Source organism: Sinocyclocheilus rhinocerous, unplaced genomic scaffold, assembly GCF_001515625.1.
Source record: "Sinocyclocheilus rhinocerous isolate Xijiao unplaced genomic scaffold, SAMN03320098_v1.1 scaffold90, whole genome shotgun sequence".
NCBI classification, from domain to species: Eukaryota; Metazoa; Chordata; class Actinopteri; order Cypriniformes; family Cyprinidae; genus Sinocyclocheilus; species Sinocyclocheilus rhinocerous.
Window position 1 is genome coordinate 954,676 of NW_015657969.1, and position 27,389 is coordinate 982,064.

The following is a 27,389-nucleotide window of genomic DNA, read 5'->3' on the forward strand; positions in this document are numbered from 1 at the left end:
ATAATAAAAAAAAAAAGTATTATTTGGCCATTAAGTTTCCCAAAGACTATCTGGTTTTGTAACAGCTTATATAGTAACTTTTTCTGGCATGCTTTACAATGTTTTATTAAAAATATATCTGTAAATGTTGCTGGTTATTATTAAATTGTATTGTTTTGGTGCATTGATTACATATAATTCTTCCTTGTTCATTTAATTTAAAAAAGTGGAGGAAAAAAGTATGTATTTTTCTGTTTTATTTCTAGCTCATTTAAATATCTTCTTGGTTAATATAATGTAATATAATAATATATTGTCAAAAAACTGAAAACATCTAGATATTTTTTAACTTCACACTACTGTAAGATTAGATTTTTTTAAAGAAATTAATACATTTAATTAGCAAAGATGCATTAAATTAATCAAAAGTTACAATAAATGTTACAAAATTTTACATTTATAATTTTCCAAAACCCTTCTTCCTGACCTCAAACTTTTGAACGATAGTGTATGTATGAAGTAAAAGCTCACTCTAGCATCACCCCCTGTGTTTAGTCTCATCCACCTTTAGCTCAAAGCTCCAGCTGTGGGAGTGTGTTGAACCGAGCTCTTGCCATCTCCCCTAAAGAGACACACATGGATACACACCGCCTGCTCAAGGGTAGGGCTCTCCACCTCAAACACACAGTTTAAAATATACAGTGTTATTATGTAGCATTACATCATACACATCAAAAGTGTTGCTTCATAAGTCAAACGTTACCTAATCATGAATTACATTCTCTATCCTGCAGGCAAATCTAAGAAAGGTACAGTAGTCTGCCTACAGTAGTCTCAATGTGCCTGTAAGATAATTTCCTTTAGTGTTTCTTTAATTTTATGCACTCACCGGGGCCTTTTATGGGTCTCATTGGATGAGGCTGAATCTTGTATGAAATAAAGCTGCTATTTTATACACATTACAAAAGGCATTAGATGATTTATTTCATACAATGATGTGATGTTATTCTAGTAACAGTCCTGCATGATGAGGTGTGTATGTAGTCATTTGTTTTTGTTGTATTTTTATTCATAGACTTTAATTATTATGTCACCCTGCTGTTTATGGTCTAGAGAGCTGATGGTGGGTGTTTATGGGTATTTTGACAGGAATGAGGCATGGCTTCAATAAAAATTCCTCTGCAGAATACGAAGTTTAGGTGCAGTCACATTATTGAAATTTTAGCAAAATTATGCAGGCAAAAAAGGTCTGTTGTCAGTAGTGTAGAGCACAACTCGCACAGAATCCCCTTCAATCCGAACAGCTTTCCATTGGTAAACATGATGACTCTGTGTGATCAACTTGAAACCATTGCAAAATCTGCCTAGGGAAATCTTTCACCCTCAAGCGAATTTTCCTATCGCGTAGATTTCTATTCAAATGCCTACAAAAATTTGCAGAACTGCTGTAAATGTGACCTCACCTTTAGTTTTCTGAAATGAAAGAAATGAATTACCCAGCATGCAACAACACCATGCTCACTAATGATCTCAGCAGTTGTTTGTGTAGTAACTCTGTAACCATTGCCACATTAAGGCTCTCTAGACCACCAAAACAAGCAAATCAAGACCAATTAAAGCAAGTCTCCTTATAAGGACTTGATGTCCTCCAATAGGAAGCATTTGTTCCATCTGGGTGGAAAAGTTTTGCATTTATTTATTTGTTTTGTGAAGATAGTGAAAGAATGTTGGGAAGATGATGGACAGGAAATGCTTCCATTCTATTTTCAACAAATATCTGTGTTCTTTTCCACCTGATCAGTTTGTTTGTGAACGTTTTCGTTTTAATTCTTTAGCTTTGATGTTAATACACTAAAGCCTTTTTGAGTATGTGAGCATTATGAGTTTACTGTTGTAGATGAAAAGCTTGACTGTATTGTCGGATGGTTTATCTGAAGGTCCCTTGGGTCGGATCATCAGAGAGGCGGGTCTCTGCTTTTTCTCGATGTGGTTGATGTTATCAAGGTTGTAGTGGAGTCGAGTCTCATATCCACTGAGCTTATTATAGCAGTACTAGTTGATCGCTACAAGTTAAACGGTCTATCTCCAGGAGACAGCGCCTAAATCGATATTAAGCTCAAATATATCGAACCATCTCTTTGTGCTTGACTTGTAGCTGAAGAAGGGTGTCATTAGGGGCTTGGGATCCAATCTATGAATCGGAGTAAGGTATTCTGTCACATACACTACCATTCAAAAGTTTGGGGTCAGAAAGATTTTGTGTTTTTTAAAGTTTCTTTTGCTCACTGCATTTATGTATTTGATCAAAAACACAGGAATATAGTGAAATTATTACCATTTAAAATGTTTAAACTGTTTTCATTTTAATAGATTGTAAAATGTAATTTATTGCTGTGATGTTAAAGCTGAATTTTCAGCATCATTACTCCAGTTTTCAGTGTCACATGATCCTTCAGAAATCATTCTAATATGTTGATTTGGTGCTCAAGAAACATTTCTTATTATTATCTTTGTTGAAAACAGTTGTTCTTCATCTTTTTATGGAAATGGTGATTCATTTTTTCAGGATTCTTTGAAAAATATCAAATTCAAAAGAACAGTGTTTATTTGAAATATAAACTTTTGTAATATTATAAATGTCTTACTGTCACTTTCGATCAATTTAATGTGTCCTTGCTGAATAAAAATACTAATTTAGTTTTTTTTAAATCTTACCCCAAACTTTTGAACAGTAGTGTGTGTTGTCAGGATATTATTGCACAGTGGCTGATCTTTGTGAGCACAGTAAAGGGCCCCAGGGTGCCCTGGGCAGTGCCTGGCCAGAGGACACTCAGCTGGGCAGCAGGAATGGAGAATCTGCTCCTGGGAGTGATGCTGCACTCTCAGGTAAAGCTGAGATAGCCCTGAAAACAGACAGGAAGAATCATGTGGTGCTTGATACTAAACGGTGCTATTTCATAGTGTTCATTATTGCTAAATTCAGGTTTTCTTTGAATGGTTGGAATATTTCTCAGGGCACAGTCAGCAGCACATTGGCGAGGAGCACCGAACGAGGTTGAGTGATCTGGGTGGCCGCGCATCCTCACAGACCAACGTCTACCTGGATTCCTTTGGTTACCAAGACAACGGCCGTGCCTTTGACACGCTGAGTGTGGACAGTTCAGACAGCATGGAAACCAGCATTTCTGCCTGCTCGCCCGACAACGTCTCCAGGTGAGGGATTTTTTTTTAGTTGTTGTTTTTTTTTGTCACTGATTCTATCTGGGTCTGACAACCTTTTTGGTGGCGTCTGGGGATTTTGGGGAAAATTATTTATGTGGTGTTAAACTTTCTTTTAAAAGTTTCAGTATGCTTTATTTAATTTATTTATTTATTTATTTTTTCAGCAAGGATGCAGAAAAATTATATTTCAAAAAATGCTGTCCTTTAGAATTTTTTATTCATCAAAGAATCCTGAATTAAAGTCACTTTCCACAAAAATATTAAGCAGCACAACTTTTTTCAAAATGGATAATAATAATGACTATTTCTTTAGCACCAAATCTGCATATTAGAATGATTTAAAGGGATTATGTGACACTTTAGTAATGGCTGTTGAAAATTCAGCTATCACAGAAACAAATAAAATTTCAAAATATATTAAAACAGAAAACAGATATTTTAAATTGTATCATTTCGCAATATTACTGTTCTTATAGTATATAGCCTTGGTGAGTCTAAGAGACTTCTTTCAAAAACAAAAATTTTTACCCCAAACTTTTGAATGGTGGTTTAAATTTAATTATAAATACAAAATATAAGGAGTATTTATATTTATATTAAAAACAGCAGAAATCTATTGCATGTCCCCATTTAGATTCAGACTGTAGTTGTGTTTCCAGATCTGCAGATGGATCATATAAACTCATGATGACACATACCATGTCTTTGTAATTGAAAACATTTCCACAGCTCCTATTGTAGTTCAAGCCAAGAGTTCTGTCTGGGGCACAATGAATGAAATATTGAGGACAAGGGCAACGTGTGAGGAAAGAATAGAGAGAAAGACAGAGCAACTGAAATCCAGGAACCATATTTGAATGCTCTGGCGACTGGTCTCATGTAGGTTACCATAAACCTCAAGTCTGTTTAAAAGTGATTAGTTGAAGACCTTCGTGAAAAGACTTTGACAGATGAGACCACATGAGGTCATTTCTCAGAGCAATGTGTGTTTATGCTGTATGAGTGTGTGTGTGTGTGTGTGTGTGTGTGTGCTGCAGGCAGCGGATCGGTGTTTATGTAATTTGAGTGGTTTGCTTGAATAATGTGAGTTCTGAGGGGCCCGAGAAGGACCGTTGATACCCCCTCCTCTGCTCCAGGGATGGATCCACTCAGGTTACAGCAGGAACAGTTAGAGGAAACAGATTCAGGGTTTCTTCCCCCCAGTTTGAATGTAATCAGCCGCAGAGCGCGGGTTCAGGCTGTTCTTGGGTCTTTGTGTGTTATGTTCCACTTCTCTCTGCTGGTTCTTTGGGTTCTAAATCAGGAATGACCTCTGTTCATCTCCGGCATCACTGGTAAGATACAATAAAGATGAAAGAACTGATTGATGAAGGACATGAGAGGAATACAGTGTGTGCAGAGGAATGGAAAAGATGGAAGCAAGGTGGCCAGATGTTATGGCTTGGCGATTAGCTGGAACAACGAAGAAGAAAATTAACAAAAACATTTATTTGTTTTATTTGAAATCTGTTATAGACAGAATGGAGCAGGATTGCATGATGGGTTTGTCTTGATTTGGATTTTGGATCTTCTTTGAATTGCGTCTTTAGTTGTGAATTAACCAACAAAGAGCCAAAAAAAAAAAAACTTTCGTAAGCAAAGATTCCTTTTTTATACTTTAAGAACCAGAAAGATGACTTCATCATGCATGCACAGGCATCTTGTTAATGATTGACAGCTGTCAGATTCCATAACTAAAGCAGTCGATTTCAGCTTGAGACTTATCATGGACAGAACATGTTCATAGAAGCATCTAGAAAAATCTAATTACAGTGCATGCATGATTGGCACAATAATTAGAAATCTGACAGCTATTATGTCATCAGTATCGGTTTAATTAATTCCTATTGGTCTCTCTTCTTTTGAATATTTGCATATTAAGTTGTGTTTTTTAGGTAGTTGTTTTTTTTTTTTTTCTTCAGTCTTATCTAACCATCAGTACAGCCAAACTTTACAACTCCTACGTGTTGATTCTTATGCATATCTGACAGAAAATTATGCGTGTTGATTGCCATGATGACGGCACTGCATTTCATAAATGCGAAACTAATTAAGCTTAAACTTTGCCCTGTTCTTTTGTACTTTGCAAGAACTGCTGTAGCCGTTGTCCGTTATCGGTTACTGGAAAGTGTATTATTGGAGGGTATGTTTTGTTTTATGAACAGCTGTTTTGGGAATGCAAGTAATGACAAAAGGGACGGTATGGGGTTTGACATGGAAGATGATTCCCATATATTCTTTACAGGTGAAGGTTTTAGGGATGATATTGAGGAGCCAAGCAGTGAGGTGAAGGTTTTAGGGGGAAATTTGAAGTTTTACTGAAAGGAGGAGCTGGTCAGATCTATTCCACGTGTTCTTTTTGAAGTCTAAATGGAAAGCATCAGACGTCAGACTGTGGGCCACACTCTCAAGCTCTCTATGCCTGGACTGTTAATGTGTTCCAGTGCTGACCTGCTTTATTGGTTCCTTCTGTGTTCTCCAGCATATATACATACATGCCAGTGCACATACGACATGTTTACATTTGCAAGTGTATGCATTCTTCTCGCTGTAGGTAACGTGATGTTTCAATGCCTAGTTGAGTTTTCTTTGGCGTAGCATTCACTCTGAAAAGTAAAATGTAATCCCTTATCTCATTTTTTTTCTTTTCTGCAGTGCCAGCACCTCCAATGTTTCCAAGATCGAGGAGATGGAACGTCTTCTCCGGGAGGCCCAGGTGGAGAAGCACCAGCTCCTGGAACACAGGGTGATGAAACGGCCACACAAACCTGCCACTTCATACTGACATCAGTTTCACAATCCAGTCTTTCAGCACACCATAAAACCAAATGAACCCCATTTGGCTGCACGGATCTTAAACCGTGAGCTTGTTTGCTCTGTTAGAAGTTTCTCGGTCAGCCATAAACGGCAACAAATTCAGCTTGAAATGCAGGAACGCTGTGGGAAACGAGTCGTTCTTCCCGTTTCTGATGTTGTTCATGGGAGTTTGTGCTGGAACAGAGAGTACTAATTGTGTGCAGCTTTAAAAAGCAACGTGTTTCGGTGCGTATCTGTACAGAACCGTGTCATTTGTTTGTGTCTCAGGAGAGAGAGATGGAGAGTAAGAGCAGGGCTCTTGAAGAGGAGAGGAGACGGCGAGAAGAACTAGAAAAACGGCTGCAAGAAGAAACCTGCAGGAGGCAGAAACTCATAGAGAGAGAGGTGAAACTTCGTGAGAAACAGAGAGTACAGGTGAGTTCTGTGCTAAGACATGCATCGCTATTACTAGTGCTCATATTTAGGTTAGAGATTTGAACAAACACCTAACTTTGTCATAACTTTGTTTTTTAGCTTGCCCCATAACGTCACAGACATGAGTGAAACCTAAAAACCACATAAGAAAATGCTTACACACATAGCAACATACTAAAACACTCAGAACAGATTATCAACCTCATAACACACTAGAAACTGCATGGAAACATGCTAAAACACTCAGAACACATTAGCAGCCACATAAGAACAGACTACATCTACTTTTAGATTGATTTATACACAAATACTTAATGTCCTATACTGTATGTGACCCTGCTGCAGTCTCGTCCTCTCACACGCTACCTACCTGTAAGAAAGGACGACTTCGACCTTCGTGGCCACATCGACTCAGCCGGCCACAACACAGAGACTTGTTACCATGTCTCCATCACAGAGAAAACCTGCAGGGGCTTTCTTGTTAAGATGGGCGGCAAAATCAAAACATGGAAGAAGCGCTGGTTTGTCTTCGACCGTAACCGCAGGACCCTGAGCTACTATGCAGGTGATTTTTCCCTTCACTTCACTTCTTCACTCATGAAGTTGGTCGATTCAAATGATATCAGAATTGATTTTTGTACTTTTTTTTTTTTTAATGGTTTAGATAAACATGAGGCCAAACTGAAAGGAGTGATTTATTTCCAGGCCATAGAGGAAGTGTATTACGACCACTTAAAGAGCGCCCACAAGGTACTTTTCCTCTGCAGCTAATAATTATCAATATAATAAGCTTTATATACTGTTTACAGTAATTTTTAGCTTTGATTTAAGTAATAAATTTAAATATTTAATCATACAAATTTTAATATTTTAATGTTAATTTTAATGTCAATTCAAATTTAGCTTTTTAACGTTTTATATTTATTTTGATTTTATGTATTGACATTAATTATTAATAGCATGTAATTTATGAAACATTTAAAATACTTAATAACAGGTAACATTAATTTTGCCCATGACATTTATTATGAAAACAAACTTTTTTTGTCTATTATTATATTTTGTATAAATGGCTACTGTTCAGTGATGCTTTACTGACTTTTAAAATAAAATCCAAGTCTGTAATAAGATGATTATTGTTATTTAATAATTATTCAACAAGAATGAATGAATAAAGTTTAATTTGTCCAATCCTGCTCCTGGAGGGCCACTGTCCTGTAGAGTTTAGCAAACACCTGAACCAGCTAATCAGGGTCTTGTTAGGCGTGCTAGACAATTCCAGGCAGCTGTGTCAAGGCAAGTTGGAGCTAAACACTGCAGAACAGTGGCCCTCCAGGACCATGTGTGGACACTCCTGTTTTAATGTTTCAGTGCTGCCCCCTAGAGGCCAAACTGTAATCTTACCCCTCTCTCTCCTTCTCTCTCTTAAGAGTCCAAACCCTTCACTTACCTTCAGTGTGAAGACTCATGATCGTGTCTACTACATGGTGGCACCCTCTCCAGAAGCTATGAGAATATGGATGGACGTTATCGTTACGGGGGCGGAGGGATACACTCAGTTCATGATATAGATGTTGTCTGCCAGCAGAGAAGCAATAAAATGTGCAGTGTGTGGACTTAAAAACCACCGGACTTGATCTGCCCTCTTTCACATGCTGGTTTCAGTACTGATTCCCCCAAACGCTGGACTGATATTATTTTTGCGTTCGTATCTGTTTTTCGATGTCAATCCACAGTATTGAAGCTTTTCTCTTTGCTGCCTTTGTTTTGTTTTTTTCATGCAACATGAACTTTTACTTGTTGGCCCAGATGATGGAATGGAGCACATATCCTATAATTTTGTGTGAATGTTTGTGCTCGTGTCTTTTGGTATTTCGTCTGTCTGATTTTGTGAAGAGAGAAAGACTTGTTAAATGATATTCAGTGCCAGTGTGCCACTTTGTGTGTGGTCTGTTTGCTACCTTGTGTACAGGGCCTCGGGGACACACACATTATGATATAAACAGCTGTCAGCTGTTCTGCCAAAGATGAAATGCACACTGACCACACGCTATCGAGTTTATGTATAGATGCGTGTGTTGGTGTTTGCCAGTGCCTTCATTTCTGTATTATACTGATATATGCCTTTATACTCAACATTCAGATTAATCAAAGGTGCTATAAGACACGCATTTGTGGCTACTTTAACACTACAGTTATTCATTACAAATGTCTCACAACTTCCGAAACATTAAAGCTGCTTGCAGTTAAGGTATTACACAGATTCTAAAGGATAGAACATCCTGTTTTGAATTATACTACACAAAGACTTAGGTTTTTAGTATGTTTTATAATACTTGATCATTGTATCATAATGCATTTGCATTTTTATTAACCGTATTTAATGCTTTTGGCCCGTTTTTAGGCTTTCATTACTTGTATTTGGTTTGACGACATCAGAAAGAAAAAAAAGATGATCCCTAGAATTTAGCTTCAGGTTAAGCCAGTAGCTACTACAACACAACGTGTCCTTAATTGCCTATATACGTTTTGTGTTAGTACAATTTTGTGTTAGTACGAATTTATTAGTTAAAGTCCTATCAGACTGGATTTCAAGTGTAATTTCACTTCCACCAGCAGGGGACGACAGCCATCCGAGACATTCACACGTGCTGAACATGTTAGCTATAAGGTTTCATCTGTGAATAAGCCACAGCCAGTAGTCTGTTTTGAATTGTTAATACTCATTTGAGATGTATATTTATACTTTTGTTTACCATGCATGCACCTTTATTTTTGCATACCGAAAATAAAGCAGATGTATATTGTTTATGATCTCTATCTACTTGATAACCTTGCTAAACCTTTGATTATGTCCTGTGAGTATATGTAGTAGTCCATCTATATTACCTCGTTCCCCGCAGGCAAACAAGACACGCTGGACAGAAATCAAATTTAAGGATTTGCGTAATAACAAGGTGGTGAGTAGATTAAATCAGTTTGTTCAAGATTACTGCATAGATTGAATGTTCTTCCAGGTCTGATAACTCGCTTCGCACTCCAAAAGACGCTAGATAAACAGACGTTCTGCACTTCTAATATTTACATATGTATTATCATTTAAACATCCTCCATGCAGGCGCGTGCGTGAGTGTTGAGCCCTGCAGGCCTGCTCTAATTTTTTCATCTACAGCCTTGTTAGGATGTGAATGCTAGGTTTAGGTTGTCCTACATAGTCCTTGCTATGATTAATGTCCTATATTTGGTTTTCATTTGTGGTGGGAATACTGTCCCTTTACTTGTCCTTCTTTTTGAGCGAATAACGTGTGCGCAAGATTCTCCCATTAGGAGGTGCAAACTCGTGCCAAGCAAATCATTTGTCAGTTCCCTTTAAAACTGCGCTTTCTTATAAAGGTGTTTGGGCCGCGGTGTCCCCAATAAAACATCCTGTTTCCATCTACGTCCTGTATGTAGTCCATCATCTCTTTTCATTTCCCCCAATTTCTCCCGCCCGTTGTTTTGGCGGAATTTCTTTCATAGCTCTCCCTGCAATGAGATGCGTGCGGACTATGGAAGGCGGACGGGGCCAAATGTGTTTAAACGGAACGCGTGAACGGACACACTTGTGTGCCCTCGCCTCTGGCGTGATCATATTAATGTATTGAACGCATCCTAATATGGGGAAGGAGCAATTGGACCCCACGTTGACAAGCGTCGGCCTGTCTGTTTGAGGATAATTGATGCCTGAGAGATTCTCGCTCAAATGCACTTACGCGGTGACGTCTGTCCTCAAAGAATACACAGCCATGTCATTTTCCTTAGGGTTGATGCCGAGGGAGTTTCCACATGCATTTAGACCCCCATCTGCAGGTTTGGGAATGGCATTAGGCCTCCAAATACACCTACACAAATACATGAGGTGCGTCTGAAAAGTGTCCAATTGATGCGCGCTTCATCTCTGTGAAAGTAGTAGGTCATCTGGGTACTTTTCTATGGGGGTAGAATTGTTGCATTATTAAAAAAAAAAAAAAAAAAGATTATGATCCACAAACAAATGTAAAGAGATTTACAAAACAAAAATATACTGACAAATAAATAGAAAGAGATCCACAAATAAATCTCAGTTTCACAAGCATTAATTAAATTCACAAAAAAATAAAATGAGATTTGCAAATAAAAAACATATTCACAAATACATTTTTATGTCACAAACACAACTTTGCCTGCTATTCATTTGTGAATCGCGTCCTGTACATTTGTAGATCGCTGCACGCATTTGTGGATCTTGAAACATTTCTAGTGTCAAGATGCTGACAATCCACAAATGCGTGGACTCCACCCAGACCCACCGTCTACTCAAGCCAACCAGATAACAGCCACACTTCGCTGACCAATCATAGCACAGTCTCGCTATAACCAATCACGTTTACAGGATGCGATTTTAAAAATTTTGTAAATCTCTTTAAATTTGTTTGTGGATCATAACCTATTTATGTGGAATAATGCAACAATTCTACCCCCATACTTTTCACCTACTTTTTTTTGCAGACACTACAAATTTGTGGACATAAATACTCATTTAACATAGTTTCTGGTCTACTATATTGTACATTAGTATTCATGTTCCGAAACAGAGCTGTACTCGAAATGCATCGAGTTACATAATGTATCAGAATTCAGTTATTAATTAATTTCTCAGCAAGCATCTCTTTAGAGACTTAAAGGGATAGTTCACCCAAAAATGAAAATTCTGTCATTAATTACTCACCCTCATCTCATGTCGTTCCAAACCCATGAGACCTCCGTTCATCTTCATAACACAAATTAAGATATTTTGATGCATTCTGACAGCTCTCTGACCCTCCCATAGACAGCAAGGGTACTGCCACAATCAACGTCCAGAAACGTAGCAAGGAGATCGGTAAAAGAATCTATGTGACATCAGGGGTTCAACCGTAATATTACAAAGCTACGAGAATACTTTTTGTGCGTAAAAGAAAAAAAAAAAACGACTTTATTCAACAATTCAATTGTTGCATTATTCCAAAAAAAAAGATTATGATCCACAAACAAATGTAAAGAGATTTACAAAACAAAAATATACTGACAAATAAATAGAAAGAGATCCACAAATAAATCTCAGTTTCACAAGCATTAATTAAATTCACAAAAAAATAAAATGAGATTTGCAAATAAAAAACATATTCACAAATACATTTTTATGTCACAAACACAACTTTGCCTGCTATTCATTTGTGAATCGCGTCCTGTACATTTGTAGATCGCTGCACGCATTTGTGGATCTTGAAACATTTCTAGTGTCAAGATGCTGACAATCCACAAATGCGTGGACTCCACCCAGACCCACCGTCTACTCAAGCCAACCAGATAACAGCCACACTTCGCTGACCAATCATAGCACAGTCTCGCTATAACCAATCACGTTTACAGGATGCGATTTTAAAAATTTTGTAAATCTCTTTAAATTTGTTTGTGGATCATAACCTATTTATGTGGAATAATGCAACAATTCTACCCCCATACTTTTCACCTACTTTTTTTTGCAGACACTACAAATTTGTGGACATAAATACTCATTTAACATAGTTTCTGGTCTACTATATTGTACATTAGTATTCATGTTCCGAAACAGAGCTGTACTCGAAATGCATCGAGTTACATAATGTATCAGAATTCAGTTATTAATTAATTTCTCAGCAAGCATCTCTTTAGAGACGTAAAGGGATAGTTCACCCAAAAATGAAAATTCTGTCATTAATTACTCACCCTCATCTCATGTCGTTCCAAACCCATGAGACCTCCGTTCATCTTCATAACACAAATTAAGATATTTTGATGCATTCTGACAGCTCTCTGACCCTCCCATAGACAGCAAGGGTACTGCCACAATCAACGTCCAGAAACGTAGCAAGGAGATCGGTAAAAGAATCTATGTGACATCAGGGGTTCAACCGTAATATTACAAAGCTACGAGAATACTTTTTGTGCGTAAAAGAAAAAAAAAAAAACGACTTTATTCAACAATTCGTCTCCTCCGGGTCACCCTAGCGCCATTTTGGAGAGTATCCACTGAACGCAAACAGCGTATGTTGTTCTGTGTCAGCTGCGCCACACGGATACGTTGTTTTCGCTCAAATCAAACCACAAGCAACGTAGAAAATGTATCAGGTAGAAGTCTGCTGCGGAGCTCGCCTCATTGCAGGCTGGGCAGAAGTGCGCATCGCGAGCACCCTTCTGAAAGCTAAAATGAAGAATGGGAAACCCTACGGTCTCGTGGACTTAACGGACATTGCCATTGTAAGTCAGCAAGACCACAAGTGCACATGAAGTGTGCCATTTGGGACAGGGCCGAAGTGTGGAATGTTGGACACTTCATGCACTCAACTGTCACAGCTTTAATTATGTACCGAGGGAGGGGCTATCAGATTCTGATTATGAATGACATAATAATCTTATATAATTCATACACTACATGGTTGAGTGCATAGTGCATAAGTACATTGTGTATGAGTGCACAGTATAGTGCGTCATTTGGGACGCAGCTTTAGATTTGTAGCATTAGCTTTAAGGCTATCTATATGCTACTGTAGTTCTAAATTCACTTTTAGCTATAAATGCATTTAAAAGGTACATATTTCTGGGAAAACAAATACATATTGATGACTCATCTTGCACTCAAAGGTGTATATAAATTTTTCAATGTCCAATCAAATGCTGTCTGGAATGAGAATGTCCCTCTCCCGATACCACCTAACTCTGACTAGCAATACCACGTAGCAAGTCATCGTTCTGTGTTGTAATGAAAATGAAAGCCCAAAGTTTACTTCTTTTGTTTTAACACGAATGTATACGGTCGAACACAACTTTTCAAAGTATACTTCGATTGATAGCATGCACTAACACAAGTGCTCGACACAAGCACACAGGAAAGTTTACTCCTCATCCAGTGTCTGTGCTATTTCTCCCCAGAAGTTATAAGCGATAAAAATGCTGTTGTACTCATTTAAACTAGAGTTGAGAGTATGTGTTAACCCTCTCTCACAAGAGCTCATCATTGCGACATGATGATGATTAAACTTACATCACATGTAATGTACAGATACGCCATATGCTTAAAAACCGACATATACTTTGGGCTTCCAACAAGCTGTTAGATACTTCCCTCATTAACTTCTTATTTCAAAAGGCCAATACAAAAACTGCTCATCAAACCATTTCACAAGGTTTTTGTGGTCAGATACTTGAATCTTGCTAGTTGACATATTTATACTTACTTGAATCATAAAAATTGAATGGCACAGACATTTAAAGGTACTTCTATTGCCTGCTTGAGTATTGGAGTTTGTTACCTCTACAGTAACGAAAGAACACATGCTATGCGTGTACAACAAAACCACACTCTTGCTAGCATTTGAATTTGCATTTGCATACTTATTTGACTATGTTTTTGGGCGTCAGGATGGACACTGACAGCTTTGTGAGCTCTTGAAATGACATCATTCCAGAGCCTCTGACTTTCACACATATTTAATCTAGCTTTTTTTAGTTAATGGAAGAAGGCACATTACATTTAGCTGGTGAAATTACAGGTTAGAGACTTGCGCTTGGTAATGACTCAATGTCACAGGCATCACAGCTGCTGTTTTGTGACTGTCGTGTCTACTAACTTGAGGCAGTTCATCAGCAAGTGAACTTGACCTTGCTTTTGTGTGTGAGGCAGCATTTTGAGGGGTTTGACTCAGTGGGGGGGGGGGTCTATGGTTAGTAAATGTATGTGTGGATGGAGTGTAATTTAGCCCCACCTTTGTTTTTGTGTGTGTGTGTATGTTTTCATGGTGGTCCACATATATGGTGGGGGGCCCAGCTGGTGTCCAGCTGCAGTGTCAGACAAGCTTTTCCCTGTCCTGTTCTGTCCAGTCCTGTGTGGGACCATAGAGGTAATCATGGCCTAGAGAGTCGGACTTGTAACCCAAAGGTTACAAGGTCTGAGTCTCGGTACCGGCAGGGGTTGTAGGTGGGGGGAGTGAATGGCCATCGCTCTCTTCCACCCTCAATACCACGACTGAGGAGAGACCCTTGAGCAAGGCACCGAACCCCCAACTGCTCCCCGGGCGCCGCAGCAAAAATGGCTGCCCACTGCTCCGTGTGTGTGTTCACAGTGTGTGTGTGTGTGTGTGTGTTCACTACTCACTGCTGTGTGTGTGCGCTTGGATGGGTGAAATGCAGAGCACAAATTCCGAGTATGAGACACCATACTTGGCTACACGTCACGTCACTTTGATTGTGTTTGATTAGTGTCTGCTGAGTGGGTCTTTTCTGTAGAGAAATGGATAAAAGTGAAAAACACACATAGGCTGTGTCACACCACAAGCCAAAGTACAAAATTCAGATTTATGCTCAAATCCAATTTATTTGTGAGGTTGTTCACATGACCTTTTAAATATGGCCCATATGGGACACTAGTCAGCTAAACAGACAGCTAAACTGATTTGCGTGTGGAAAACACCCTGTCCTTGTATGTTTAGAATTATAACCTCAATAAATTTTATAATATAATTTATGATCATTTTATGTTAAAATATTAAAGTATAAAATTGGACTCCCAATCTTAAAGCTACCAGAATTAGAATTAACATTATATTTTCACTGTTCAAAGAAAGTGTCACAGTATCTGAGACCGAATGTGGAACAATATATAATATTATTATATTGTAAATATATTTTTTATTTATTGTGTATTATATATAGAAAGAGACACAGAGAGATCGACAAACATCGATACCGACTGAGGATGTGAAATTACCTGCGTCTGTTTTAGCTTTCATTCCCCAGGTCAAGTCATTAATTTGTCCACTGAGGAAAATGATATCTTTTGTCTAAGTGTCCTTTCAACTGTTATGTTTTTACATGACTGCGTCAGCGCTGGCCACTGCATTGACATAAAGTTAAGCGTTAGCTTCAGCCGTTATAGCGCCACGTTGCTCGTCGATTGAGCTTGTATGGTGGTGTTTAAAATTCAAGTAATTGCAACAAGTTGGGACTTGTGTCCTGGTAGTTCGGACTTGGAATGGTTGACTCAGGAGTGCGAATGTCTGTGGACAGAAGGACGCGCTCTTTCATTCTGCAAATAGATGCAACAACAGCGTACTTGATAACTCAGCTAGTTTTGACATTAAGGGCTTACTCTGGTTATCCTCATTGTAATGTATATTCACAATATAATAAAAGTGTAGACTAAGTGTCTGCATGTTTCTTTCCTCTAAATAACAAGAGAAGATATCATCCAGTCAGATTCGAGGACCGTAACTAACTGTGTGTATATTTTTGCTGTCATATGTCACATATGAAGGAGAAAAAAAATTATTTTACCAAACTGTATGAACATAAGAATAGGCTATAGATTTATGATCCCTTCTAACTTTTGTTTCTTGAGATCAAGTGACCTTCGTGCCTCCATGTCAGTGGCAGTGATAGGAAACACAATGCTGACCAATCATGACTGAATTACTGTTCCATGGTTCATTTATATTCACTGAACCATGACAAGGATCCATTAGTGACACTAGGTTCTTTTGTCCAAGGAACATCACATTAATGTCTGCATTGGTGCCTGTAAAGGGACGGTTCAGCACAAATAGTTTGGAGATGAATTGTTTTACTCTCTGTCTTTCCAGAACGAAGGATTTAACAATGTTAAGTTGACAGGGCAGATTAGGTTAATTACATTTACATTACATTTACATTTAGTCATTTAGCAGACGCTAGCTAATAATTGATATTAGAAATAGCTTGAAATAATTGAAATAGCTGATAATTGATAGCATATTGATCAGATGGATTTTTTAAAATGTATCCTCCTCGGGAGGCTTTCCTCCTCAACTTCACGCTTGAGTTCAGACTGCACTTGAGTGACTGTGGTGTATATTAGCGTCTTACACCACAGACAAGCCATAATTCACAACACTTTTCACTTGCAAACTCTTTGAAAAATGTCACTTTGTTCCTCTTGTTTCTGAAATGGAGGCTCAGATAGAATTAATTATACATGTAACGTTTTTGATGTGTATTTATTATTGATGCTGATGGAAGCCTGGGAAGAAAAAATGGCTGTAAGGAAATGACATCATCCATTGGGTAGAGAATGCCAGAGTTAGTGTAAAAATGAAGAAATATGAACAACACAGTCAAACAAAAAGTATTGTTTTTAAAGCATAAAACTAAAGAGTAACTAAAGGGTGTGATATTCTCATGAGGTTGCAGCAAATGAAAGAGTGCGAGTGTGAGAAATGAGATTTGAGTCTCCCAAGTGTGCGTGAATTTGCACAAACTCACATTGCAACATTCTCACTCCAATCAGTGTCCTCAAAACTCTCTGTCAGCCGTGTGTACCCCCCGCCCCCCGGCCCCACCTCCACCTCTCATTGGATGACCTACTGAGGTTGCCATGGAGATTTGTGTAGTAGGGTAAGCGTGTGAAATGAAGGGTGCAGATTTTGAATGGCCAAACCCCCTGTGATATCATTCCATATGCATGCAAACAGATTTCTGATCACACAATCCTAGTATGTATGCAGTGATGCAGCCAAACCAACAAATATCAGTTAGTTTCTTCTTCTTGTCTCTTTCTGGTGGCCCAGAGCATGATCTGATCTTTATTGAGAAGGTGATCTTTGCTGACCAAGATATGACCAATAGAAAACAAAACACTTTTGAACATTTTTTGTTTGTTTGTTTTAGACGTGCTTGTTGAGTGGTGCAATTTTAATTTAGCATGCTATATATAATTCAGGAAAAACTACCTGGATTCCCATAACTTGACAGCCAGTGATCACTATGCATTTATATTGTATGTAAAGGAGCAGCTTTAGTATATTCATAATCCTTTTGTGTTCCACAATTTTTTTTATAAAACATGAGGCTGAGTAGTTAAAAGCAAATAGTGTGACTCAATAGACGGGCCAAGTTTTGACATGTGAATGATTGAATTCAGCTACAGCATTAAGACAAACACTTTTTACCTACAGTAATCATTCAACTTATTAAAGATACAAATAATATTCTTTGGAAGAAACCACTTGGCTTGAAAATCAGGAATTTCATCTGTGTTACAGACTTTTAGTAGGGAAACAGAACGGAAAAGGGGAGAAAGAGAGGAAGCAGAGAAAGCGAAAGATAATAGATGTCTCCGTATCAGGTATCAACTAAAAGCAGTCAAACAGGAAAATCAGGGAGCGTTTCACCCACAGCACTTCAAGTACAAAACAAAAGTTCAGTCTTGGATAGCAGGCAAACCCTTGAGATGTTTTAAGCAACCGCTTCCAGTTTCCCCTGGAGATGAAGGAAAGTTTTTCTGAGAAAAGAGGGGCGTGAGTGAGACCGTCCATGGACTTTTAACTCGAGTTGTTCAGAGGAATTCTGCCCTATATGTCCTATGTTGCTACATTGTGTATTTCTGAATTATTTAGCTATTAGGATCATAGCAGCCCACAAATGTAGTGTAGTCAGATAGCTTTTTTCACCTCTTAGAGCCTTTGACATTTTGTGTTTACTTCAGACAATCCCCCACTCAGTATTGAAATACAGCACTCTTTCTCTCCCTCTCTTTCACTTGTTTGTATAAATGCGCTCTTACGTATCTTCTCTTTGTTCACTGTAATAAAATTCAATATGATTCCACCCAAGAAAAGCCCCTTCTAAATAGACCTCTTGCTTACACTCACTCCATAATAGTTTTTTGTCTTCACTTCCTCTCTTTCTCTTCTGCCTCTCTCTCAAACTAGCACATGCAAAACAAAAGCCGCAAGATACAGGATGTAAGCACATGGAAAAAGGAGATGCCGTAACTACACTGTTATGTGGGCAAAAGCAACATGTACAGTAATTCACAGATATGTCATTATATAATAGTAGATTTTTTAACGATATGCCAAATTTATGGCCATTTTGTGATAAAAAATAAGTGATTTTAAATATATATATATATATATATATATATATATATACTACGATTAAAAAAACAATAAAATATATGCATAATGGTTTCCACAAAAATATTAAGTTGCACAATTGTTTGTCAAAATTGACAATAATAGGAAATGTTTCTTGAGCACCATTCAGTTCAGCATTTTAGAATGATTTCTGAAGGATCATGGGGCACACAAGACTGGAGTAATGGCTGCTGAAAATCCAGCTTTGCCATCATAGGAAAAAATTACATTTTAAAATATAATATAGAAAATAGCTATTTTAAATTGCAATAATATATCAGAATATTGCCATTTTTATTATATTTTTGATCAAATAAGTGCAGCCATGGTGAGCATAAGAGACTCCCAAACACTCAGGGTATACCATGAGCATGGTTGCTGAATTGCCACACTAATGATTCTGCCTCTGGCCCTAGTTTTGGAACAGATTCTGAGCTTATTAAACAGGCCCTCTAAGCCCCTGCGGGTGTCAAACCGAGGATAGAGCCCTGGGGTATCCCATCCGGCTCCCAGGTACGAGGAGAGCTAATGATAATATGAGCTCAGGGATCATCAGGTTAAGCCACCCCCTTCCATCAGCCACATGCTAACTGTCTGACTGAGCAGTGATACGCCAACATATCATGTCCCAACGGCCAGTAAGTAGCTTATTGTAGACCTGCTGTCTGAGCCAAGCATTTACAATATTTACAATGCATTTTGTAAACAGTGTTTTACCATGTTTTTAGGCATTCCACCATGGTAATACCATGATATTCTTTGAAGCACACACACCAAAGAAAAGTGCGGTTAAAAAATTGTGGTATATTAATATAAAATATCATGGTATACCAAAGTACCATGACAATCGCTGTAGCATAGTAACATAGTAACACCAGTGTTTTTGTAAATAAACCATGTTTCTCTCCCTTTGACCCTGTTCTTTCTCTCTCTCTCTCTCTCTCCCTCTCTCATTCACAGAATCAGGTCTTTGAAAACTAGGCCATCCAACCATTAGTCACACATACACACTCACAGTCAGCTCTGCTTATGCATACAGCAGTAATGTCTAATTTTCTGCTAACACACACACACACACACATACACACACACAGAGACAGATAAAACACTTTTTAAAGGGTAAATACAGTTGACCCAATTACAGCACAGTCATGGATAATGCTAACTAATTCTTTAGAACATTGCAGTTAATAGCTCTGCACACATAAACACACAAACATACACACATTCCAGCAGTTTTCTCATGTGTATGGATGATATCAGAGGGTTATGGTGTTACATAAGGCTTTTACATAAGAAGCCACACTGCAGCAAGAGCTGCTCAGGAGTGAATGTTTTTTTTCGCTGCACCATTACTGTTGGGACTGCACCAAATCCCCCCTTCAGAGACACACACACACACACACACACACACACATCCATGTCTCTATCCAATTGGCCTTAAGCACTACATCGAGCATAGCTCTTTCTTATCTGTATTCACTCCACACGCACTTCCTTCTTTCACCTCACTCTCCCAAAACCACATCAATAACAGATCCATGAGAATGGAAGCCCATAATTCTCCCCGATAACCCACAGTATACACCTCCTTTTGTCAACCGGATTCACGCCGACAGCTGAACCCAAACCAGCTTTCTTCTATCTTCCTTATGGGTGGGATTTAAATCCCAGAAGACTGTTGCTGGCTGCAAAAAAGACAACCGTGATGCCCTTTACGTCTCAGCGATTAAAACAGCTAACATCTAAGCTGCCCACATGGCCCTGTCATGTGTGTGGAAAATGATGCAGGCATTCACACTTGAATAGATGTCCACTTCCTGGATGTACACAGAGAGTTGTTTTATTTATTAAATAAAGAACAATTTAAATAAAGGGAGCATATAAAAGAAAGAAGGCATGTCATGGGCCTTCTCAAGAGAAAAATATTTTACAGTTTACACATAAAATGTCCTAGTGGTAAAGAAAAAAATAGTAAAAACCGTATTACTGACTGGTGGATAAAGCCAAATACTGCAAAAAAAAAAAAAAAAATTCTTAATCACTTTTTTTTTTAACATTTTTTATAAAAGTAAATTTATGTTGCTTTAAGGTTATTTTGATATTTTATACTGGAAAACTCGCCAAAAATACTGATTAAGAAGACGATTTCTGCAGTAATTGCTCACTTGAAAACTCTTAGAGCCAAAGGGTGATAACATTTCCAGAAGAATGGTCACATGATGGAAGACAGTTAATTCATTATATATATGGGCTTCCCCATATCTCTCTCTCTTTTATTTATTGAGTAGTGAGCAGGCAAATTAAACAGAACTTTGTGTAGAATGATGTCATGCTACATTCAAAAATATCCAGTTCAGTATTTCCAGGTTAGCGGGAGTAGTACAAACCACCGTGAAAAAGGAGGATACTCACAATCCGGGGATTTATTTTTTGCAAGTCGTGTTTTCCAAAAGACAAAACAAGCAGTGCACACATATCCACAGTGAGGTCACAGGGAGTTCCTTGTCCAATATAAAAGAGTAAGTAAATCGAAGATTCAGTAAAAAGAATGTTTTACTTTTCATCAGTATCAACAGGAAGTCACGTTGTGTGATACAAAAGAGTGTCTTGAACAAAAGGTTGTTCCCTGATCCAGTTTAAATGTACAAGACTCCATGCAGCTTTATTTAGGAGTGTCTGAAGTGCTTGGTTTAATCCCACACAGTTCTCCAAATTCATTACATGTAAAATACTAGAGAGATAAAAGATTGCAGCAGCGTTTTACACAGTGCTTGTGGGACGACAGAGCAAGACATTAGCACAGTTTCACTGATCCAATGGAAGGGAATGAGAAGCTTTTTGATATTAAACATTCTTCTTAGGATCAGCATTCTCACCTTATTATTCCTCTTTGAAAGGCTGGTGTAAAAAAAACTTCAAGATTACATTATTATGAATGTCATGTGTTATATTTAGCAGTGCATTCTACAAAACTCTTAATTACATTAGGGTGTAATATGCGACATCACAAAAAAATCATTTCGAAAGATGTAAAAACACAGTAAAGATATAGTCCTCAGTAGATGGGTGAAATCAAAGAATTGTAAGTTGATTGCTTTATATTAAAAAACATTGTGTTTTGGCCTAAAGCTCTTGTGATAGATTTGTATTGTCAGAAATATCTGATGGGCCTCCAAGCTCTCTACTTCCTGCTTTGTGAGGTGGGGGTGCTCTTGTTGCCGGAACGACGGACAGGAACCTTCGAGACAGGGATTCGAGTGCGTGGTGGGGCATCAGGCTTTTTAGGAGGGGTAGTTGAAGTGGGGCTAAGATTGGAAGACAGTGCACCTTGGCTGGAAGAATGGGAAGGTGGTGTTTGCCTCACACTAATAGGGATCTTGGAATCTCGAGGTAGGCTGGTGCTGCCTTTCATGGAACGGAATGAGGAAGTGGCGGAAGATGAGCATTTTGGAGAAGGCAAGTTAATTTTTAGATCACCTGCAGATTTTGTTGGTGAACTCACGTCATCATCAGAGCCAGCAGCACTAGGGCTGTTGGGATCGTAGAGGTCATAAAGTGCATCTCCAGAGCAGCTGTCCCTCAGCAAACCTTCCCGACGTAGGAGGGTGCTATCCTCATCCTCTGGGCCAGGTGTGGGAGAATCCCAGTAGCCTTCATCACTTGGTGGGGCATCCTGGAGTTCTTTATCGACAGGGGGAGGTGAGGGACGTGAGGGTTGCTGCTTTCCCATCTTGCTACCTCCACTCACAGGGATCTTACTGAGGCCAAGCGCCTTTAGTTGAGCTGGCCTCTTCTCAAGGCGGGTTGGTGCATGATGCAAGACAGGCTCTGTACGTCGTAGGGCTGGGGAGTCTTCACCCTTCTGGGGCAACATATGCCATAGACCCTGCATGTCAGCATCATCAACCGCCTCTGGACTAGCCATCTCCTCCCCTCCACCCATGTAGGCAACAACTCCACTACCTTGTGGCTTTTTAGGGGCTGCACGTGGTCTTTGGTGGGCTGGCATGTAGCAAGAAGCATGGATAGATGTAATGCTACTGACCTGAGGAGGAAGTGGAGGCTTGGCAGGAGAGCATCTCTCTGAAATTGTCCCCGCTCCACTTAATCTGCGACCCATGCATCCCCCGCTACTGCTACCGGTTCCACTGCTCGTGGCACTTCCCCCATTCCCAGAATTCTCTTCTGGATCAGCGATGATATCACCACAGCCTGTTAAAGAATCAAAGCTTTTTAGTGAAGTAACATCAGTGAACATGGAACATAGGCGATCCACAGACTGCTCAGATTGTGGGTCGGCTGTGCTGTGCTCCATTGGAGGGGTCAAAGCGCAGGTCGGAATGGAGGACAGGTGTGTCGAACTGCTGTGTTTATCAGGTTGGAGCCCTTCTGTCTGGGCTCGGAGTGGAGAAGGAGCTGGAGACTCCTCAGTGACTGTATGTTGTTGTGAAAGGGGAGGACCACAGTTACCACACTCCTCTTCATTAGTACCCTGTAATTCCTGCATAGATGTTGCCTTCCATTTCTCAGCTTCCCCTGGGAGAGGAGGCTCCTCAAACACTTGTGGCAGGGGCTCAAGAGTTAGTGTCATGTCCTTCTCCGTTTTCACATTGCCGGAGCAAGAGGAAATTATAAGGTCTCCCTCCTTTACCTCCTTGGCCACCTCCAAGGAGTCCTCTTGAACCTGGGGCTTCCGCCGCCAACGCATGCTGCTGAACAGCCCCTTAAGTCCTCGTCCTCGTCGTGCCACCGTAGTAGTTCCATCTCCTGCACGGCTGCTGCTCCGGCGCAGTAAAGAGAAGAAGCTGAAAGACTTGGTGATGGAGCTGCGGAGGGGGGCAGTGGACACACCATCTGGCGTGCCGGCGTGGAGCTGGTCGCTACTGGCAGATTCCTCTTTCCGGTGGCCATCAAGCTCTGAAGGAGTGTCCGTTATTAAGCCATCATGGGTTTTGCTCCTAACAAGCTCCAGCGTCTTGCCAGCGGCTTTACCGGTGGACTCCCCTTTGTTCTTGACAGAGAAGATGCTCGGCATGCTGCTGCCGGACTTACGCCTGCCGAACAGCTTGAAGGCGGCTTTGTTGAGCTTTCCTGTTGGCTGAGGATCACATGGAGGCGGTTCACTGCATTCGTTTTGAACCTCCATCTCTGCCACTATCTCTACTGCACCCTCTGTTTTTCTTTCTTTCTTCTTCTCCCTTTATTTTACCCTGTCTCTAACTGTTTCTTTCCTTTTCCTCTCCCTCGCCACTTCTATCCGCTGCCTTTGCTTGTTGGTGTTCTCCCTGCCTCGCTCTCTTTCTCTCACACTGGTGGCTGCGCCTGACAGTCTCTATGGTAACTGGGAGGGTTAAGCAGCTTTCGTCAGCGCTGGAGGCGAGCCAGCACTTTTTCTCTCCGCCCCCACATCTCACCCCCTCTGTACACACAAACACACCCTCATCCCCCACACTGCAAACATCACATATACTTCTTCTCTTTCTTGTCTCAATTATTCCCTCTATCTCACTGAAGAGGCGTGATATGCATCTACATGCGGGCTGCAGAGAATAAGTGTATTGCTTTTTGACATCATGATTGTCGTCATGTGCATGTGAGTGCAACAGTGTACAAATATGTGTGCGTGTGTATACATAATAGACAGAAAGTTTTTGCATTCTTTACTCATGTTTTCATGGGGGTCATAATGGAATTAGTGTTGCATTATGAATTTGTTTTAAAAAGCAATCACATGTGGAACATTTCCAGAAATGCTACAACGATCAGGAATATTAGGGGAAATAAATGGAATGAGTACAAACCTCTCAGTTTAAATGAAAATAACCCATTGAAAAAATCCCCCTCAGATGAAAAGGCTCAAGAAAACATTTGTTTTCAGAAAACAGTTGTGTGGTCGCTGTAGCGTCTGTACTTAGGATTTAAGCAAAAGCTGCTGATTGGAGAAATTACAAGTATGAAGACATGAGGCAGATTAAGATCAAACATTTCACTCACTTATAATGAATGCATTCACAACACACACTTGAAGCGGTTTAGAGAAATGGGTGATGAAATTTAAATGAGATTAGATCAGCTCACGCTGGTGGTCCTCACCTGTTTCGGGCCGTCTGGAGTGGTTGATTATATTCAACGTACCCCTCAATAACACACAGTCCATCTGCCCCCAGCATATGGGCCCAGGGGGACTCCTGTTACCACACTCCACCACTGTTACACAACACCAATTAGTTTGTCCAATTGTGCGCAATAGTAGCTAAACAACTGAAAGCTTTTGGGTTTTCTTTTTTTAGAGGTTGAAATATACACATCAGGGGTGACATTTGGTGAGAAACATTATATGTTATAAATATTTTGGCAGAGCTAATAGACTGGGTTCCCACACCTTGACCAATGTATTTCAGTGACTTTCCCATGACTTTTCTAGTTGTTCATATATACTGGATGAGGGTGGTGCAACCATAATAACTGAAGAGACAGGTCTCCCCTACTTTTTGTGAAATAATCATTATTTGTCAAAGGCTTCAACCACCATGAAAATAAGAATGAAGCAAAGGTCTCTAACATACAGTTGCTTTGACAGTAGAATGCATAAACTTGCAATTAGCAAGTGGTAATTTACTATAGTTAGCCCTAACCTTTCATTTAGGACTACTGAGTGAAACTTACATCACCTAATTAATATTCATAAGCCAAGCTCATATGGATCTAAAAAAAAAACTTTATGGAGATTGCACACACACAAAAAAAGAACTTTCTAACAATGAAATATACTTTTTTTGTTTTATATCTTTGCAACTTGAAAAAATGTATATCACTTTAAATGAAGGTTCAGTTCATGGTATCATGAACTCAATTCAATTTTATCTCAATTCGCTCAATTCAAGCATCATGAATTAACAATAAACATTTTTTGCAGCATTTATTAATCTAGGTTAATGTTAATTTATATACTGTAATTTATTGGTAATCATGTTTATTTATTTATTATTAACTTAATAAATTAATTCTTAATTATTAGTATATGTAGAAATATGAACCTAAATTAATAAATGTTGTTAAATTATTGTTAGTTATTGATACTTAATGTACTCCCTAATGTTAACGAATTTGCTACTTAATATAAATATACATTCTATTTACTATAAAAACAATTATGTGGCTTATTTAAGATTCTATTAATTTCTAAGCCTTTTCCAGGCCTACAAATCCACAAATCACAAAATATATAGTTACATTTACAGCAAATTTACATACAGCAACTCTGAAACAAAGACATCAGTGCTAAATAATGATACCAACATCCTTATTTATTTGAGCCTCTTCCCTTATTTTTAAGAATCTCTTAAGACAGCCTGAAGAAATCCCCATGAAACTGATGTGCCTACCCATCCACCCCTATCTGTATACAGGCCTCCTCTTCCACCTCACTGGCATGAAACAATGTCTACATTCACACAATGTACAGTGGGGCCAGAACCTGCAGTATGTGTATGTGTGAAGGTAAGATACCGTGCAGCCGTTTCAGTGAGGTCAAGTCTTCCTGGCCTCTGATTCAGCTTTGGTTCCAGGTCTGCTGCACTGGACCAAAACTCCCCACCTGTGTTTGCCATTTCTGTCAGCAGCCCCTGAGGCATGGCAGACGGAATGTGCCACCACACCCATTGTTTCTTCGGGTCAGTTTGGGTCTGTATACTCGTTCTTTGCTCTCTGGGCCACGGGAGGCCTGTCTGCTTGAGGGTACATGGAGAAAAATTAACCAGAACCACATGAGTAAAGTTAGGAGACCAACAGGAAGAAACAGAAAGCAAGCAAGAAAGAAAGAAACGACTTCAGTTTGCAGTCCAATTTTGTGGGTTTCACCTCGGTGGATAAACACAGTGCTCACATCATCCACCCCTAGTGTGACATCCCTGTTGCTGCCAAGGACAAAACTCTCCTGAGAAACAAACTAGGACATTTGGACAAAATAGAGCTGGACTGTTTGCTAATAAGGGTGTGTTGCTCAGATTTTACAATGCTGCTTTCCCCCCATTATCTGCAGCTGAAAAGGACAAAGGTGTGTGCAGATTCTTCAAAGCACAGCACAGCTCTTATTGTGGAGTTTGTCAAGGCCAGACTGGATCATGGACATCAATAATGGCAGTGTTTTAAGCCAAAGACAAATCTTCTCATGAACTGGGACATAATGCAGTTGGCACTCAAATAGAAGACAAAGAGTGCTTCCTTCCCATAGACAATATTAACATGCAAATGAAAAAGAGATTGTTCAAACATTGTTGTCATGTCATATGTTGTCATGTCATTGTGGTAAATAATAGGTAGATGGGGCAGCGTCTTTATGTGATTAGTTTAATCACTATGAGGAGGAGTCAGGCAGGCACAAAAATGTACCAGGGTCAATTGTAAAAATACTTTAGTTACCACTAGGTTTGGGAATTTAGCACAGGTTTTTTTTCTAAATACTTAAATCACATGATTTTCATGATGTTTGGTGCCATTAATGATTATCGAAATGAATCAAGAACTTCTGTGTTGTGTAGTTAACGCTTATGAGAATTAAATCGCTGTAGTCATTGACTCGTTTTTCCTATGATAACCAATTAATGTAATTATTAGAAATTAGAAATTAAAAAAAATACCAAAAATGTTTTGTATTCAGTAACAATTTCCTTATTAGTATATTAAGATTGATATTTTCTGTATATACAGTGGGTACGGAAAGTATTCAGACCCCCTTAAATTTTTCACTCTTTGTTATATTGCAGCCATTTGCTAAAATCATTTAAGTTAATTTTATTTACTATGGAAGCCCATTTCTACTTCAAAGTTTAAAATAAAAAATTGAGATATAGTTTAAAATAAGAAATATATCACATATTAGATCTAAGGTAACAATTATGAGATCAAGTCACATGAGATATAAAGTCA

The 27,389-nt window shown here is 39.0% G+C and overlaps 2 protein-coding genes across 2 annotated transcripts in view; one reads left to right on the top strand and one right to left on the bottom strand.

Moving 5' to 3' along the window:
- Positions 1–9,274, top strand: part of LOC107721837 (pleckstrin homology-like domain family B member 2) — a 48,035-nt gene extending 38,761 nt beyond the window's left edge. Inside the window, exons 17-23 of the mRNA XM_016530007.1 lie at positions 535–640; positions 2,994–3,192; positions 5,896–5,986; positions 6,325–6,471; positions 6,817–7,036; positions 7,136–7,221; positions 7,902–9,274. Coding sequence (XP_016385493.1) covers positions 535–640; positions 2,994–3,192; positions 5,896–5,986; positions 6,325–6,471; positions 6,817–7,036; positions 7,136–7,221; positions 7,902–8,042 — 990 coding nt within the window. The 3' untranslated portion in view covers positions 8,043–9,274. The remainder of the gene's footprint in view (positions 1–534; positions 641–2,993; positions 3,193–5,895; positions 5,987–6,324; positions 6,472–6,816; positions 7,037–7,135; positions 7,222–7,901) is intronic.
- Positions 9,275–21,066: 11,792 nt separating this feature from the next.
- Positions 21,067–23,878, bottom strand: LOC107721920 (APC membrane recruitment protein 2). The gene has a single exon (XM_016530147.1). The coding sequence runs from the start codon at positions 23,605–23,607 to the stop codon at positions 21,643–21,645; it is 1,965 nt and encodes a 654-aa protein (XP_016385633.1). The 5' UTR covers positions 23,608–23,878; the 3' UTR covers positions 21,067–21,642.
- Between the last annotated feature and the right edge of the window lie 3,511 nt (positions 23,879–27,389).